Raw genomic sequence first — 17,162 nt, forward strand, 5'->3', positions numbered from 1 at the left:
AATATAGGACAAGCCACATGACTGTATTTACTATATACTGATCCTATGCAGTGTAGTATACAGTGTACAAAAACCACCCGTCCTGTCCAACAGTGTAAAAAAACAGGTGCAGATTTGGCTGAGGGCACACAGACTTGCTGTTACAAGAGCTGCGTCTAATCCAAATTTAATACACAATTCGGCTTACGCTGCGCCGCTGCATTTTAACTCTGCATTTATAAGCGAAGCTGTGCGTTTAATGCGTGGAACAACAACGAAGAAAGACACACTCAGTGGGAGAAAAACGGTTGTTCCGAAAACCTTGAAAGGGCCTTTTTTTCTCGCTTCTCCCAGCAACTCGCTATAAACAAGTTTGTGTTTTGCTAAGCTCGAGCTCAGCGCAGAGAGAGACCCACAATGCCGCACCTCAACCGGGAACGCTCATTAATGTTATGCTAATTTTCTCTATCCAATTCATTTTCTCTCCCTCTCTTGTTCTCCCATTTGCAAAACGGAGCTGTCACTCACACTGAAATGACGAGAATAAACAAAGCCGCCATGAAGCTGGCTAATAAATTCTGAGCAGTGTTAACACACACACACAGACACATTTAGTCACACATAAACGTACAAAATGTACAAATACATAGACATTTTTTTTTCAATACACATTTTTCAGTATATATGCACAGTCTAAGAATTAACATCAACATACAAAAATTTAATTACTGTTTTTGTTTGGACATGATACCAGGGTATTATCCTGTTCTTTTTTGGACATATACCATAGTATATCATACCTTATACCATAATATCATGAGTTTTTGGACCTCACTTTTCGACTTTAAGACACCCCATTGTCTAACACAATATTTGAGGACCCGCCTAATATGTGTACATATATATATTAATATCAATACACTTTTTTTCTGTTAATAAAAAAATGAAAACAAGCAGCTTCGTCATAATTGAAGTAGAAGTACTGAAAACATCATATATATATGTATGTATGTATGTATTTATATTTACATTAAGCATTAACATGTACCATATCAAGTATCTGGGTTTATTTGAGCCAGAATACATTTACACCTTCATTCCAATGAGTCTCCAGTGTAATTAGATCTGAGCACAACTCTCAGTGTAAATGCAAATCGCCATTTAAACGGCATTCATATGGCAATAGAGGAAAAATTGCAATTGCTGAAACATTTCACAAGCACATTAAATATTAAAAACAATGAAAGATAATTGAAATGATTTTCATAATTGTATGCTTTCTTTCTTTATGAAAACCTCACTGAAGCATAATTTAATCCTGTATTTTCAGCATCATTACTCCAGTCCTCAGTGTCACATGATCCTTTATTCACTCATTCATATGCTGATCTGATGATAAAGAAACATTTCTTATTATTATCAATGTTGAAAACAGTTGTGCTGCTTTTTTGTAGAAACCATGATACATATTTTCAGGATTCTTTGATATATATATATATATATATATATATATATATATATATATATATATATATATATATATATATATATATAAACATATATGATGTTTTCAGTACTTCTACTTCAATTATGACAAAGCTGCTTGTTTTCATTCTTTTATTAACAGAAAAATATTGATATTAATAGACAGATACATGCAGATAACATTAATATATATGGATAACATATATATATATATATATATATATATTGATAGATTATCATTATATTAATATATTATATATATTGTAATATAGTATATATTAAAATATTTATTTATTATTATTCATTTTGTTATTCTAGAAGTTTCAAAAATGTATATGTTCCATTAAAATAAGAGATATTTAAGGAGAAGAAAAACAAAAACAAAATTTGATTTCAGTTTGATTTGATGTGTTTTCAGCACTTTAATTTAGATTATAAAAAATATGAATAATAATTTATTAAATTTAAATGCTTTTAGTTCATTCTGTGGCCCCTGGTTGAAAACCGTTGATTTGTAGGCAGAGCCTAAAACAAACTTTTTGCCACACCAGCCAAAACATTTTTTTACCGGCCATGAAACTCTTTTGCAAAAACAGGCAGTTATTACTACTACAATGACTAAACATATTTACAATGTTTTTAATTTGTCCTGCTACTGGTGTCTCTATTAAATGCATTCTCCTCAATTTTACCTATTAATTTTAGCCATTCAACATTACAGTATAATTTAAAGCCATTATTTTTAACATTTAATAGGCTGTGAAATAACTTTTAATTTAAGTGATTTTAAAACAATCTTCACATAAACTATAAATTGTATATGCATAAACTATACAGATAAATCTTTATTCAAGCTACAAAAGTTAAGCAGCGACTAGAACACTCCAATGATTTCTCTTTTCTTTTCTTCTTTGATTTACATCAATGACAGACTTCAGCAGGTTTCACTTTAAATCAGCGCTGTCTCTTTAAAACCTGATGCAGCACGCGGATCTGACACATATTCGATTTTCTCCAAACTCTTTACGGTCATTTAAGACTTTATAACTCATTTAAGACTACGTTTATGAGGTAACTTGCCAAAACCGCGTATTTTGACAGCTACTGGTGCACTGTCTGAAGCGGCTCTCTGTATGCGTACAGCCGAACGCGCAGCCTTTCAAACCATATACTGCACTGCACCGTTTCCTACGTGTCGGGTTATGAAGAATAAAGAAAAGTTAATCTTCCGAAATGAAGCAGCAAAATCTTCTCAGGTAAAAGTTATTAGAACCGTGTCTAGGGACAAGCTGGCCATCACTCTGCTCTGACCTTATCAGCCCGTTTGTTTCCTATTATTTGATTCGCTCTTGTCGCTTATGACAGAACAGCTAATCACAAAGACCTTGTCTTTGGAAAAGATTATTTTATTCGCTTATGTCAGAAACAGCGAATCTCTTTAAAACAGGCTGTTGTTTTCACTACATTAATATTTCGTAACAGTTGTACCCGCCAACTGGCGACTGACACTGTTACATGTCCTCGCCAACGCAGATTTTTACTCGCATTTGGCGCTTGGCAAGTGTTCATTTTAGGCCCTGTTTGTAGGATACAAAAATACCATGGTATTATCTTCTGATTCCATCAACTTACCATGGTATCTCCACAATATTGTTTTGTAAGGGAAATTGAACAAATGAACTATTTTTGTTCTGCCTACCCTGAGGTAGTTAAGGGTGAAGTTGGTCAGTCCCATGCGGGTGATGTTTTTTGAGAGCTGCTCCAGGACTTGAGGGTCTTGTGCCTGCAGGTGGACAAAAAAAGAAGCGTATCACTTTTTACAAACCCCCAAAATCCACAGCATGTTATTGACCAAAAGCAACATATATGATGCTTGTTCTTCATGCTTGTTTTATGAGACCCTGAATGTGACCACATATTCAGGCTTGTCAGATCTTTATTTTTCGAATATCTAAGGGGCTCTCAGTGTCTGGTGGTTGTGGCGCTGGATGAGACGCTTTTTGTGTGCTGGAGAGATTCCAGAGATGCAATTTATCTGAATCACTGTGATTACACTGAATACATTTCTGATTCAGATTTGGGGCATTGAATCAGGAGTGTGCTGCACCTGCTAATTAATATTGATTGATTAAATGTAAACTGAATTACAAACTAAAGCTGTTTGTGTACTTACTGGGAAATCATTGACCATATTCATTAAAGGTAATTGTGTTAAGCAGCATGAGTTTAATGGCACCAGCCAATCATAGAGCTCCTGTCATTTGATTGGGCAGGGCAGAGTAAAATAGCAGAGTACAGAGAATCTAAGACACGGTTCCTCCAGTTTGCTCATATCCTCATTAGCCTTGATCAGATGAGTTTGACTCAGTGCAACTTTACCCTTGTGTATGAGAATGAGACGATCAAACATGCTGCAGTAACTTTTGCACTATCCCTGTCAAAAATCTTTCAAAGCCCTTTCTCCCTCATTCACTCTCTCTCCCTCTCCACCGGAACACAGGGCCCCAAAGGGCCCAATTTAAGAGCATGTGAATTTCACAAGTTGCTGTGAACAAACTTTCTAAAACTACACTATCTCTGAATCTACAAGGGGGAGAAATGAGTTAAAACTCAAAAGTGGTTTAAAGCTCAATATATTGGTCAATGAAAATGATAATGATACAAACCCCAGATTTTCTGTTGCTTTTGTTTCCTTCATTGCAGTATGTCAGCTGTATTCATTACTCACTACAAATTACTCATTGGACCTTTTGATTGTACTTTTTTTTTTTCAATCCAAGGCAGCTTTGATATCTCTGAATACACTGGTTGTAAAATAATTTCTTCATTTATTCTATAATTATTCTATCTTGTCAGTTTCGTTTACACCAGACGTTAGTGAAACGACAAATGCACATAGAGCCCAATATAATGATATAATATCTAAACTGGACAGTGGCATTATACTAGACAGTGACGTGATTATGACAGTGTCTGGTGTAGACATGTGTCAGGGTGCACTCATGATCTAAACCAAAATTCTTAACTATATATATATTTTTTAATTATATATTTTTTTGAAAATTGATGGATGCAAACCAAAAATATTCAATTATTCATAATAATGCAAAAACAAACAATGTATACTAGCATAAAAAAGTTTAGGGTCCGTAAGAAACAAAAATATTATGCAGCACAACTGTTTTCAACATTGATAATAATAAGAAATGTTGGTAACACTTTAGTATAGGGACCAATTCTCAATATTAAGTAGTTGCTTATTAGCATGCCTATTATCAACATGTTGGCAGTTTATTATTAGTTATAAAGCACATATTCTGCATGACCATAATCTACATCCCCAATCCTTCCCAATACTTAAACTTAACAACTACCTAACTATTAATAAGCAGCAAATTAGGAGTTTATTGAGGCAAAAGTCATAGTTAATGGTTTGTTGATAGTGAGAATTGAACCTTAAAATAAAGTGTGCACGAAATGTTAATTAAGCACCAAATCAGCATATTAGAATGATTTCTGAAGGATCATGTGACACTGAGGACTGGAGTAATAGTTGATGAAAATTCAGCTTTGCTATGTCAAAAACAAATGACATTTTTACATGTTTTAAAATAGAAAACAGTTATTTTAATAACTTAATAACTTTATAATATATTTCATTAATATTACTGTGTAATATTACCTTGGTGAGCATAACAGTTACTTTTAGGCGAAACCTCGCTCCCTTTCTCCTTCCCATCTTTCCTCTGTGGTATCCTCCTCTCTTCCTTCACCCACCCATTTCTCATCTCTGGATGTAACGCAGCTACTGAGACTTTATGCTCTACCTTAACCTCTTGTCTAGACGACATTTGTCCTCTCTCCTCTAGGCCCGCACGGGCTGCTCCTTCCAACCCCTGGTTATCCGAGGTTCTTCGTGAACATCGGACTACACTCAAGCGGCAGAGAAAATGGCGCCAAATCAAACGATCTGTCGGACCTCAGTAGGTACCAGTCTATGCTCACATCCTTCTCTGCTAAAGTCCACACTGCCAAATCCTCACATTTCCGCAACAAGATCGACAGCGCTCCAGACATGTAATCTCTTCAGAACATTTAATTCCCTCCTCTGTCCCCTCCACCTCCCTCCACCTCTATTACAGCTGATGACTTTGCCACTTTCTTTACAGACAAAACTAGATCAATCAGTGGTCAGTTTTCACCTCCACGCACACAGGACCCTCACCCTACCACATCCACTGCTAAAACTCCCATCTTTCTTTCTGTCCACTCACTGAAGCTGAAGTATCCAAGCTTCTCCTCTCCAACCATCCTACAACATGTCCTCTTGACCCAATCCCCTCACACCTTCTCCAAGCAATCTCACCCACACTCTTACCTGCACTCACACACATCATCAACACATCCCTACTCACAGGTAACTTCCCCATTGCGTTCAAGCAGGCTCGGGTAACCCCACTGCTCAAAAACCTACATTAAACACTTCTCTTATAGAAAACTACAGACCTGTCTCTCTCCTTCCGTTCATAGCGAAAACACTTGAAGCAGTTGTCTTCAACCAAGTCTCACTGTTTCTTTCACAGAACGACAAACTGGATGCTAAACAGTCAGGTTTCAGGAGGCCATTCAACTGAGACTGCGCTTCTCTCGGTCACTGAAGCCCTGCAATTGCAAAAGCCCATTCAAATCATCAGTCCTCATTCTGCTGGACCTATCTGCCGCTTTTGACACTGTCAATCATCAGATACTCCTGTCCACCCTCTCATCACTGGGCATCTCTGGCATTCCACTTCGCTGGTTTGAATCCTATCTCACTGGTAGGTCTTTCAGGGTGGCCTGGGAGGTGAGGTATCCAAAGCACATACACTGGTCACTGGGGTTCCTCAGGGATCAGTTCTTGAACCCTCCTCTTCTCCACATACACTACATCACTGGGTCCCATCATACAGGCACATGGATTCTCATACCATTGCTACGCTGATGACACACAGCTCTACCTCTCTTTTCAACCAGATGATCCAACGGTAACTGCAAGGATCTCAGGTTGCCTGGCGGACATCTCGGCATGGATGAAAGAACATCACCTGCAGCTCAACCTGGCAAAGACTGAGCTTCTTGTCCTCCCTGCCACTCCGACTCTACAGCATGACTTCACGATCCAGTTAGGTTCATCAACAATAACCCCATCAACTTCGGTCAGAAATCTTGGTGTAATCTTTGATGATCAGCTGACCTTCAAAGACCACATTACAAAACTGCTCGATCTTGCAGGTTTGCACTATAACATCAGAAAGATCAGGCCCTTTCTGACAGAGCATGCTGCACAACTTCTTGTCCAGGCCCTTGTCATTTCTAGGCTGGACTATTGCAATGCTCTTCTGGCTGGACTTCCGTCTAATACAGTCAAACCTCTACAAATGATTCAGAATGCAGCGGCACGACTGGTCTTCAACGAGCCCAAAAGAGCCCATGTTACACCTCTCTTTATCTCCCTGCACTGGCTACCAATCACGGCTCGCATCAAGTTCAAGACACTGATGCTTGCATATAGAACAACCACTGGCTCAGCACCCGTTTACTTGCACTCTGTTAACAAACTACATCCCTCCAGAAATCTGAGATCTGCTAGTGAGCGGCGCCTCGTGATACCATCACAGAGGCGCAAAATCACTCTCTAGATCATTCTCATTCACCATTCCTGGCTGGTGGAACGATCTTCCCACCTCTATCCGGAATGCTGGATCCCTGTCAATCTTCAAGCAACAACTGAAAACTCATCTCTTTCGACAGCACTTGACTTCATCCTAAACTAAAAAAAAAAAAAAAAAAAAATTATCTTTACTTATTCCTTCCTTTGGTAGTTTGTATTTATTTGAACAATGTCTGAGACTTGGTGTTGCAAGCACTTCGTATGTCTGATTGCCTCTTCAAGATTAATCGCTCGATGTATTCCCCAATTGTAAGTCGCTTTGGATAAAAGCGTCTGCTAAATGACTAAATGTAAATGTAAATGTAAATGTAAAACCGTTGATTTGTAGGCAGAGCCTAAAACAAACTTTTTGCCACACCAGCCAAAACATTTTTTTACCGGCCATGAAACTCTTTTTGCAAAAACAGGCAGTTATTACTACTACAATGACTAAACATATTTACAATGTTTTTAATTTGTCCTGCTACTGGTGTCTCTATTAAATGAATTCTCCCTCAATTTTACCTACTAATTTTAGCCATTCAACATTACAGTAGAATTTAAAGCCATTATTTTTAACATTTAATAGGCTGTGAAATAACTTTTAATTTAAGTGATTTTAAAACAATCTTCCCATAAACTATAAATTGTATATGCATAAACTATACAGATAAATCTTTATTCAAGCTACAAAAGTTAAGCAGCGACTAGAACACTCCAATGATTTCTCTTTTTCTTTTCTTCTTTGATTTACATCAATGACAGACTTCAGTAGGTTTCACTTTAAATCAGCGCTGTCCCTTTAAAACCTGATGCAGCACGCGGATCTGACACATATTCGATTTTCTCCAAACTCTTTACGGTCATTTAAGACTTTATAACTCATTTAAGACTACGTTTATGAGGTAACTTGCCAAAACCGCGTATTTTGACAGCTACTGGTGCACTGTCTGAAGCGGCTCTGTATGCGTACAGCCGAACGCGCAGCCTTTCAAACCATATACTGCACTGCACCGTTTCCTACGTGTCGGGTTATGAAGAATAAAGAAAAGTTAATCTTCCGAAATGAAGCAGCAAAATCTTCTCAGGTAAAAGTTATTAGAACCGTGTCTAGGGACAAGCTGGCCATCACTCTGCTCTGACCTTATCAGCCCGTTTGTTTCCTATTATTTGATTCGCTCTTGTCGCTTATGACAGAACAGCTAATCACAAAGACCTTGTCTTTGGAAAGATTATTTTATTCGCTTATGTCAGAAACAGCGAATCTCTTTAAAACAGGCTGTTGTTTTCACTACATTAATATTTCGTAACAGTTGTACCCGCCAACTGGCGACTGACACTGTTACATGTCCTCGCCAACGCAGATTTTTACTCGCATTTGGCGCTTGGCAAGTGTTCATTTTAGGCCCTGTTTGTAGGATACAAAAATACCATGGTATTATCTTCTGATTCCATCAACTTACCATGGTATCTCCACAATATTGTTTTGTAAGGAAATTGAACAAATGAACTATTTTTGTTCTGCCTACCCTGAGGTAGTTAAGGGTGAAGTTGGTCAGTCCCATGCGGGTGATGTTTTTTGAGAGCTGCTCCAGGACTTGAGGGTCTTGTGCCTGCAGGTGGACAAAAAAAGAAGCGTATCACTTTTTACAAACCCCCAAAATCCACAGCATGTTATTGACCAAAAGCAACATATATGATGCTTGTTCTTCATGCTTGTTTTATGAGACCCTGAATGTGACCACATATTCAGGCTTGTCAGATCTTTATTTTTCGAATATCTAAGGGGCTCTCAGTGTCTGGTGGTTGTGGCGCTGGATGAGACGCTTTTTGTGTGCTGGAGAGATTCCAGAGATGCAATTTATCTGAATCACTGTGATTACACTGAATACATTTCTGATTCAGATTTGGGGCATTGAATCAGGAGTGTGCTGCACCTGCTAATTAATATTGATTGATTAAATGTTAACAAGTTGGTTTAAAATTACATCAACTTTTGAATGAAACGTTATTGGGTGCGAAATTGTTGACAGTTGATATTTTTCTAAAATCTGATATAATTTTTACACAATTAATATTGAAAAGGCTTATGTTTACTGTTTATTTAACTTTTTATTTAAGTTCTCATAGTTTTAAACATTGATAATTTTGCCAAAAATAAATAAATAATTCATGGTAAAACGAAATAATAAAATAAAAAACAAACAAACAATACATGCACAAAATGAAATAAACACAAAATTAACAGTTCCCAAGACAATTTTACCTTCATATAAAAAATGAAAAAGTTGAAATATGTTAGTTTTGATTAAATAATTAATTAATTAAATAAATAAGTCAGTAAATGAATTAATCAATCATTCAATCAACTCCTGGGACATAAAAGTGCCTGTAGATGAAAAGAACTAAATATACGAACAAAATGTTCTCCAATTGTATACAAATATGCAGATGACTACAAAATACCTGCTATTACGTTTTTGACCATTTCTCTCAATACAGCACTTGATTAATAAAGTACAGCTGTGATTTTGTAATCAGTTGCTCAAAGACTAGTGGGTCTCCATTCCTCTGTAATGATAAGTACTCGGGCTCTTGTATGGATTAGAGTGGATTAGTCCATATCAGTGTGTGAAAATAATCCAAAGTGCTTGATGGACAAGGTGGAAACATAAAATCTGTTGATAAGTGGTTTAACCCTCCAATGCATGATGTCCACTACAGCTGACAGATCTTTAAAAGCTATTTGTAACCACTGAGGGTGTGACGTTACATCCAAACCACCATGGGCCAATGACCTTTGACCCTTTCTCATAATTCGACAATACGACTGTCCTCTTTATAGGTCATTCTATTTTTTTATTATGACTATTTATGACAGTAAGAATTCTGCATCAAGCAGCTCTGTCTTATATTCTAAAACGTCCAGACAGCCTCTCCTGAGGCATAACAGAAATACACAGTTATAATGTCAACTGGAAATTACCTTTATGGTACAGGTGATACCATAAACCCTTTTGGTTTAGATCAATGGCAAACTGCATATTTAATCAGTAAAACGCTTAACTGACACATATAAAATGGCCATGGCTTGTAATTTGCTCTCCACCTTTCAAATACAGTAAAATGACTGTTATGCTTGCATTTGTGTCCTTGTTTAGCGCATTCAGACTGTGATTCTGAAAAGAAATCTCACAAACTTGCTTCTATTATTATTATTGTTTTTACTATGACAAAGAAACTAATCAAAAACTAAAGTATATGACAACACACAGAGTGAGTACTGAGTAATACATTCATAAAGAGCTTCCTCAGCAGAGGCCAAAGCTGCCAGAAATATTTCACAAGGATTCCTAACGACCTCCGTCAGTAAACACATAGAATAATGGCTGTGATTAAAGCAGTAAATTATCACGCCTGCCATGTTTGTTTGTTCTATTAGACAGTTTACGGGCTTTATCACAGAGAATGTAAGAACTGAAGGAAACAGATAACTGTGTCATTTCTCCTTCTACTCTGAGGTTACGATAATGAGCAAAAATGCGCAAGGAGAACAAAGAACGCATGTTTTGTTGGCAAACATAGAAACTAAGTGTATCTGCACCTCATCATTTATTCATTCATTTTAAAACTTTGTGCCTGTTTAGGACATGGTGTCTGACACACACACACACACACACACACACTCTTTTACCTTGGTGAACATGGGCTTGCCGTGTTGCGTGACCATGGTGCACTGATCGCAGTCCACAGTGATGCAGGAGTTGTGGAAGGACTCTTTGGAGTGTTTCAGGATGTAGTAGAGGTCTGACACACCACCCTCAAATACCGTGCTGAAGTATCGAGGGATGAGGGTTCGCCCGATTGCTGAGGAGGGAAACAAGATGTCACTTACATTGCATTGTATTTTGTTTAATGTATTCCTAAATTGACTTGAAATGTCTCTGCATCTCTTAATTCTCACTGTTTGTTATGATACATTATTAACAAGTAAGATGTACAGAGACACAGTTAGTATAATTTAAAAATGAACAAAAACTGTTCCTGCATTCCCTCAAATGGTGTGACCACGCATCAGCATCAGCACTGACATAGTACAATTTTTGATAACAATTGTTATAGATTAGCCTAACTGATACAAAGTATGATCATTTGTTTTTGCAAACTGTGTTTACAGTAACCAGCCTGAGGTCTCGCAAAAAGTTGAGTTGGAATACTTTGAGTTGGAATGCTTATTCTTCCTTGCAGCTGGAGATAATTATGCAACTTTTTTTTTTTTTCTTTTTTTTTTTTTCTGTTGTTGTTTAACAATGAACAAAGACAGAGCCTCTGTCTGGATGTGTGGCCTCAGGTATATCTGCATTGTTCAATTTTTTTTTCTTAGCTTGTATTCTTGCTTCATTACAAAAAAATCTAATCCATACACACTATAACAAATAATTTTCTTAATCAGTATTTTTGCCACGATTTCAAAAAAAAAAAAAAAAAAGAAAGAAAAAAGAAACAATACATTTATTGATAAGCAAAATAGTATAATATTTACATCTTGAATATATCTTAATGTAAGTTTTTAAACAAGTTTTTAATGAAAATTAAAAAATACCAAAAATAAAGGGTAATAAAAGTGAGGTAAAAAAAAAAAAGAAATACATTTTTGATTACTATTCACAAAATGTTTATGAATTCTATTATGTTCACCAAAAAATACAGTAAAAACAGTAATATTGTGAATTATCATTGCAGATATTTTAACATGTAATTTATTTCTGTGATTTAAAGCTGAATTTTCAGTAGCAGCCACATGATAAGAAACCATTCCAATATGCCGATTTGCTGCTCCTTTCCAATATTATCAATTTTAAAAACAGTTGTGATGCTTAATATTTTTGTGGAAAGTGTGATACAATGTAAAAGTCTTACATCTGATCAATTTAATGCATCATTTCTGATTTCATGAAAAATAAAAACATGCTATTTTTGAAAAGTAGTGTATATATATTAAAAATGTAAATACAAACATATATATGAGCCACCCATTAAAAAGCCTTACAAAACCTTTTAATGCATGTTTAGCTGGACATCTCTGGCCAAGAAAGTAGCAGACATTCCCGCAGAAACAACTTGTACTTTTTGCGAGTGGCTTTGCAGTGTTAACTTATCATTTTAATATTGAAACTGAACGGACGAGCAGCCTTATCCAGCTTAGCGTCTGATTTCAGGCAGAAATAATCCATCTTACAGTCAAACTCCCCTTTGAGAGAAATTATGTTTGTGCCACCAGCCCTGAGGGAGCGGAACGGGGGTGGTGGAGGGAAAGAGAGAGAGAACTTCATTTACCCAGCTTCCCTTAAGACAGACGCCACTGCCGCCACCGGTTAAAACTGCACGGGCAGAAGGAGAAAATGAAACAGCTGCAAACGCGGCCTGTTTCTTAAATTGGCTAAAGTCTGGCATGACTAAATCAACACATAAATACTTGGCAGGGGGAGAGAGTGAGAAAAACGGGAGAAGGGGAGAGAGCGGAGGGAGGGAGAGCCCTAGCTTGAGCGTATAAATGAAGGTCTCCCTAGTGGTTAAGACACAGAGTGAGCCGACGACGGGAGCTGACTGTTAATGAGCGAGTGCGAGAGAGAGGATGGTGGAGCGCTTCGAAGGGACGCTGAAAATAAATATGAAATAGCCATGAATGATAGAACGGCACAGAATGCAGGCAAATAAAGTGCTACAGGGAAGGATGGAGAGGAAGAAAGTGAGAGAGATACAAAATGAAAGGCTGACAGGCAGGGTGACAGCGAGGGGTGTCATGCTGAAGGGAGATGTTGTTACTAAGGGCACACCTGACTGCCCGCTAAAGTTCTAGAGCACTGTGGCATAGCGGCCCCTATGCCTAACCATGGGGCATAAAATCACAGACACACTCGCACACACACCAAAATAAAAGACCAGCGTGTGTGTGTGTGTGTGTGGTACCAGGGCAGCTTGAACACACAAGGAGCTCTATAATACCTAGAGAAAGCTATCTGTTAGCATTTACATTCCTCTAAATAGCTGTCAGCCAGCTGGTACTCCAGAAATATGGGTGCTCAGTTCTGGGCACAGACCTGGGTTTCTGAGGCAATCACCTAAGCCGTAAATGCCATGTGACTAATTAATAGTAATAAAATGACATCATGACAATGCTAAATGCAAGTCCTAAAAACAAACAGACACTGGCATAACATCTATATATTAATGAAATATTACATATAGAAATATATGTATTTATATGTATATATTTCATATTTGTATGATTAAAAAAAAAAAATCTATTTATCAAAGATTCCTGGGAGAAAAAAACAAACAAACAAACAAAAAAACAAACACGTATCATGGTTTCTATAAGAAATATTAAGCAGCACAACTGTTTTCAGCATTGGTAATAATAAGAAATTTCTATTGAGCACCAAATCAGCACATTAGAATGATTTCTGAAGGATCATGTGACACTAAAGTCAGAAGTAAATTTTTATTAATGTCAAAATAGAAAACAGATATTTTAAATAGTAACAATATTTCACAGTATTACTGTATTTTTTAATCAAATAGATGCAGCTTTAGAAAGCATTAGAAACTTCCTTCCAAAACCTTCCTTAAATATTTTACAGACCCCAAACTTTTGAACAGTAATTTATGTATATATGCAACATTAAAATAATATATATTATACATTTTAAAAAATAATATTTCAGTAATATTTGTAATATTTAAACATTTACATTTACATTACATATTAAAATTACACAGGGAGAAATTATACAGGTGTCCTTGTTACACGTTACATGTACTTACTATTTTAATGACAATAAATTATGCATAATTACATGCAAATAACCCTAATCCTAACCCTAACCATATAGTATGTACATGCAGTTGATTAATATTATTCTGTACTTAAATGTATAATTACACTGTAACAAGGACACCTTAAAATAAAGTGTAACAAGAAAATGTTAACAAGTTATTAAGTCAGAATGGATTTACATGTATTTACATAGAAAATCATGCTTTTTTGCACATAGAATTGGTGTGGTTATGCCCTAACTGGATTATTCCAACAAAGCAAACATTGACCACTTTGTCCATTAGCATCATATGGCCAGACTATAAATACACAGCAGCATGTCACCAAGACTTCTGTTTGTTTTTAACTGCTGACATTTTTCCCCCCATAAAAATATCTAGAAATACCACTAATCAGGGGAGGATCTAGAAAATAATTTTTGGGGTGGCATGGGGTCTATGAGGGGTGGCAACACTAAAGCAAGCCCCCATGCATAGCTTTTGGGGATTTATTGTTTGACATGCACAGTTGTGTTCACAAATATTGCATTACCATTAAGTAATCATCTATACTGTTTAAAATGAGAAATAAATAACAACATTTCAATATCCATCATATCACCAAGTCAATACACAATATAAATAACTTCAACAGGTTATAAGTGTTTCTGTTGAAAACAATGTTTGATTTTCTGTTATTACCAGAGGTGGGAATGTCTGTAATCACCCAGAATACACTATCTATAGTCTAGCAACACCCCAGCAACTGCATAGCAAGAGCCTAGCAACCACCCAGAATATCCTAGCAACCAACTAGCAACACTTTAGCAAACATCTAGAACATCTAACTGACCAAACTATTTATGTTTCTTAAACAAGACTTTAAGACAAGCCAGCATAAAATTGTCTTTCAAACTTTTCAATCTAGTTATTACAGGTATTCTTAAATACTTAAACACAATTCAAATACACAGATGACTTTCCTGCCCAGTGAACACTCATGAGATCAATAACACTTAACAAAAAACTCTTAGCCTATTAGGATTCAGGAATTATTTTTGCAGCTCAATGTCTATTACAGTATACAACATAAATTAAATTACAGATAATGATAATAATAATAATTCAGCAATGAACTTTTGGGAACAGATCATTTTCATTTTACTACTGTAAAGTAATCTTGCAGTAGAAAAACACTAGAAAAGTTCAAATACCAAAGAATTGTATATGAACTTGGTATGCGCCGCAATACAGTACAGTAAAAAATCTAAATTCATCATCCTCTGGTCAGCACATTTGGTCAAATTTCATTACAGTGTACACACTGTAAAAAAAAAGAAGGTTGAGCCAACTTAAAATTTTAAGGCAACCAGCTTCAGCAGATTTTTGAGTTTTCAACAAAAGTTAATACAACAAAAATTTGAGAATCTCCCACAAAAATAAGTTGAGCAAACTCAAAAATCTGCTAAAGCTGGTAAAACAATTTCTTTTTAAGTTCGCTCAACTTTTTTTTTTTTTTTTTTACAGTGCAGTACAATATCAGTTTCCTGGTCTCCTGACACAAGACTATATCTCTAGGCAGTCATTTCTCAGTTCTGCAAACATGCAGTACACATAAAAAATGGTTACAAATAAAATTTGACAGTCACACGTTTGAAGGTGTACAACATGTGCTACAGTTTTCTGTACATATAGAATAGTGAAATTTCCACCTTGTAATGTACCGGTACTGTACTGTAATTATACTGAATGTGTAAGTATAAAACCCATGTATATTATTCGTTCAGCTCTCTCCTCTCTCCGTTGTTAGGATGCAGAGATTCTGATTGATGTCATCAGTTTTGCTACCTAATGTTTAACTTACTTATTGTTAAACATTTTGAGATATGTGTCTTTGTTTTGAGAACTGAATTAATGGTTTGGGAAAATGGCCAACTAAAATCAGTTATATTATGCAATACAAGATTCTTACCATTAGTTTTTGTGATCGGCATCTTCTTATTGATTTCATGTTATTGTTTCGTCCGATATGGCAGAAAGGCCTATATCCATGATGAAAGTGGAGCGAGCGGTCGGACTCGGAGAATCGGATCACCGAACAATTACGGGATGAATTTTAGACATGTCCGGACGGGATTAGATTTCTCAGAGGACTTCAGAATAAACAGAGAAGCAGTAGGGTGAATTCGGGTAATCTGGGACACCTAAACTCCAGTGTGTTTATTTCCTGTTCTAATCAAATTTAGTCAACAATACTTTTACTATAATTTTAGCATGGATGTCATGTGACAAAAATCACATGACTTCATGGGGGTAATTCCACAGAAAGGGGCGGGGCACTTGTCAATCAAGAAGCTCGAAGCTCCTCTGGGAATTGCATGACAAGGTCAATGACATAGGATTCTGACTAGATTAATGTTAACGACATAAATCTGTCATAAATAAGACAATGTTCCTAATCGTTGTCAAATTATGTTTGTGATCTATTCAAGCAACAAAATATGTATTAAAGTGTTGAAAATGTGTTTTAGTTTTTTTTCTTTCAAACATTTTTTTGTTGTCCCACATTATCAAATATGATTGAGAATGTGGGACGGCATGCTTTGGGTAATCTGGGACAGTCTTCAAATGGGGGAAATATGCATTTAGGGACTTTATAAATCTAATGACAAGGGTTAATATATGACATAATGAGAAATGGGTGTTAATTCTGGAGGTTATAACATTAGCACAAGTTCACAGTAGGTAGCAGCTAGCTAAACCAGCTAGCTAGAGAGATGCTACAGAGACGGAATCTGGGAAACGTATTCCAATAGCAAGCAAAGGTATCAGGATGAAGTAAACCGTTAATTTCATTTCCCAAATTCCCAGTTAGTTTAGTATATACAACGGGTCAAATCACTGAGCAGGAGGGGGATCTGCGCCCAGGCCAGTTCAAAATGTTCTGTTCACAAACGCACGCACACACACACACACACACCCATACACATACACCCCACACACACACACAGTCATTAAGTCAACTAAAATATGAAAATATCCATGGCTTTTAATTAACTCAATGAAATGTATTACAAAATGCAATGGCACCACAGCGTCAGGAAAAGAGATGGCAACAGAAAGAGCGAGGAAGAGAGAGAGAGAGAGAAATAAGAGAAATACGAAGAAGCTAAACCAATGGAATGAGAGT

The 17,162-nt window shown here is 36.4% G+C and overlaps 1 protein-coding gene across 1 annotated transcript in view; it reads right to left on the bottom strand.

Annotated features, from left to right (window-relative positions):
* Positions 1-17,162, bottom strand: part of ldb2a (LIM domain binding 2a) — a 67,408-nt gene that overhangs the window by 15,884 nt on the left and 34,362 nt on the right. The window contains exons 3-5 of the mRNA XM_058797547.1: positions 10,848-11,020; positions 8,683-8,766; positions 3,164-3,262 (exon numbers count right to left, since the gene is read on the bottom strand). Of these exons, the coding sequence (XP_058653530.1) occupies positions 3,164-3,262; positions 8,683-8,766; positions 10,848-11,020 (356 nt within the window). The remainder of the gene's footprint in view (positions 1-3,163; positions 3,263-8,682; positions 8,767-10,847; positions 11,021-17,162) is intronic.

Source organism: Onychostoma macrolepis, chromosome 14, assembly GCF_012432095.1.
Source record: "Onychostoma macrolepis isolate SWU-2019 chromosome 14, ASM1243209v1, whole genome shotgun sequence".
Classification (NCBI taxonomy): domain Eukaryota; kingdom Metazoa; phylum Chordata; class Actinopteri; order Cypriniformes; family Cyprinidae; genus Onychostoma; species Onychostoma macrolepis.